This window comes from Centruroides sculpturatus, unplaced genomic scaffold, assembly GCF_000671375.1.
Source record: "Centruroides sculpturatus isolate CEXI.00-Female unplaced genomic scaffold, Cexi_2.0 scaffold761, whole genome shotgun sequence".
Lineage (NCBI taxonomy): Eukaryota > Metazoa > Arthropoda > Arachnida > Scorpiones > Buthidae > Centruroides > Centruroides sculpturatus.
Window position 1 is genome coordinate 251,459 of NW_019385226.1, and position 2,734 is coordinate 254,192.

The 2,734-nt window shown below is 32.2% G+C and overlaps 1 protein-coding gene across 1 annotated transcript in view; it reads right to left on the reverse strand.

Moving 5' to 3' along the window:
• LOC111636416 (A-kinase anchor protein 7 isoforms delta and gamma-like) overlaps positions 1–1,077 on the reverse strand; it is a 26,319-nt gene extending 25,242 nt beyond the window's left edge. Inside the window, exon 1 of the mRNA XM_023381666.1 lies at positions 965–1,077. Coding sequence (XP_023237434.1) covers positions 965–1,055 — 91 coding nt within the window. The 5' untranslated portion in view covers positions 1,056–1,077. The remainder of the gene's footprint in view (positions 1–964) is intronic.
• Positions 1,078–2,734: the final 1,657 nt, after the last annotated feature.

A 2,734-nucleotide genomic window follows, 5' to 3' on the forward strand; every position in this document is an offset into this window, starting at 1 on the left:
GACAGCGTAAGCACAATTATTCCAGATATTACAGGTTCCGACAAGTAAAGAATTTTTATAGTCATGCCACAAATAAGCTATATATTGATTATTGACCATTTGTGACATGCTATAACGAGCAAAAATTTAAAAAAACTAATAGGTAGGTTTAAAATTAATAAATACAAATGTATTCTGGCAGTGAATGAGTTAATTATGCTTTCTATTTGCAAAACTCCTCAACCTTAACACAAAATAAGAAAAAAAGTGAATTTTTAAGAAATTTGCGGGATTTCCCGGAATAAGAAAAATTTCCCGGGATATTTCCCGGGTTAAAAAAACAACCGGGATCCCGGAATCCCGTTTGAGAAACCCTACCAGTAACCCAAAAATGTAAACAAATCATTTACACTTTTTCTGCATTTATATTTCATTATAACTCAGGACTGGATGAAACAAAAAATGTGAAAGTTGGCAGGATTATATATCTATATATGGACGATTGACTTTAATAAATTTTGATGGAGAGATCGAGGGACGTTCGTCGTAGCTCGAGTGGGGTCAGACTTAATGAAAATTTTACTCGTTATAAACATTTGCAATATTTTTATAAAACTCATCCCTACCCTTAAAATTAAGCTTTTTGCCATTTTATAATAGTTAAAAATATAAAAAGTTTTTAAATAAAATATGATAACAGATGACGCCACCAACATTTTAATGCTGTCGGGGAAAGTTGAGCAACTCTTTGCAGGTTTAGTTCCTTAATTTTTTAAAGAAGAGATATGTTTGACAATCATTTCTAAAACATACAGAATTTTTGGGTGCGACCCATATAAAAAGTGCTATAAGCAAAAAAAACATCCACTGTATCGGTTACTCCGTTACTTGGACCGAAGGTGAATTTGCGACCGAAAACCCGAATTAAATTGTCCACTGTTAGAATAAATACGCATAGCCCTAAAACACGAAAATAGAATCTCACCTCTTCTTTTTCCGTATGTTGAAAAATTCCTCCAAACGTCCATTGTAGATGCGAATTCTTTTGCTAGACTCTGTTTAACTACAGCCCACATACACTACAGCCTTATCGTATGAGAGAAGTGCTTTGCCAACGTATAAGCATCTAATCCCTGAACGAGCATTAATTCTAAATTATGCCGCTACTGCTAACAGCGCCACTGACAGAACTCCATTTGTGGTATTTTGTGTTCATTGTTACACAGTGGCGGCCTTAGGGGGTGGCGAGCAGGGCAATCGCCCGGGGCCTCGCTTTTGGAGAGGCCTCGCGCAACAACCAAGTAGAAAAAAGTTGATATTTAAAACTTTTTATTTTATCCTTGGCTATTAGTTATAACAATAAAATAAATTTAATTTATAGTACAGTATATATTAATATTAATAAGTGCCTACTATTTCAATTCACATACTTTGCACAAAGGACAAGGGCCTCGCAAAGATCTGCCGCCCAGCGCCTCGCAAAGATCTGCCGCCCAGAGCCTCGCAATGGATAAGGCCGCCGCTGTTGTTACAAATTAAGAAATGCTTTATTCGTAATTTGTTTGCATTCATTATAAATCCATTACTCATAAGACATACGCAACCATAATATCGTCTTGAAAACATTATTTTGGAAAGGAGACTTAGGGTGGTTATAGAGAAAAGACTAAAGGATATCGAACTACCAGGTGTTTTACACATTTTTACAAAGAATAAAGCACTAAACACCGTTAATGGATAAAATTGCCTCAAGCTATCATTTCTGAAAGGGAGCAATTTACAGAAAAAGGCAGATAATCAGTATAGATTACATACTTACAGACAATATACGAATTAGTTCAAAGCTCCGTTGGAAGTCCACACGAGTCTAAATCAACAATTAAAAATTATTACAATTTGTATCAAGGGTTTAATTCTAAACTGAACCAAATCGAAATTAAATTTTTTTATTACCTAAATTGTGCTTAAGTTATTTGTAATTTTTCTGCAATTTATGTTTCAAGAAATGATGCATTATACACTGCACCGTATATACGTGGTACCCATTACTATATTTTGATTTTTTTTAAGATAAATTAAAATACCATACTGTAATAATTCCTAAATAACTTATTCTCCATAAAATAGTCCGTTTGGACTTGATTCATTTCAGAATTGAGCCTTCTACAAATTTCTATTAGATATATTGCTTGTGTGTTCCTTAAGGCCCCGAAGTTAATTGAAGCTCAAGTTTATTTAAGCTTGAAAGATTCCCGGAAGCCGTTTCTCCCCATGTGGTCCATCAATATAAAAGGTTTTAACGAATGCAAATCTTAACAACTGATTGATACACTTTCTTTAAATGTAACGTATTTACACGCTATTAACAATCTTAAGTGTAGGGAATTTACAAGTCTATCGAATTAGTTGGTTAATATAGAACCAGTTCATTCAACCGTAAATCTGAGAAAATACGTTCACGGTTAACTTTTTCATACTGGCGGCTCACCAAATATTTCATAATTTTTTTGTGACCCCATTTTTTTAATAACAATTTATATTTGTTAAATTATCTATAATAAATTGATTTTTTATTATTGCTTTATTTTTTATATAAAAAACGTAAAACATAACTTTATTATTTCATTATCTATTTAAATAACATTCAAACTTCACAATTAAACATAAAAACTCATTAATTTTTAACAAAAACTAAAATAAGAAACATTTAAAATTTCATAGAAAAAACAAAAAATATTTGAAAATAATTTAATGA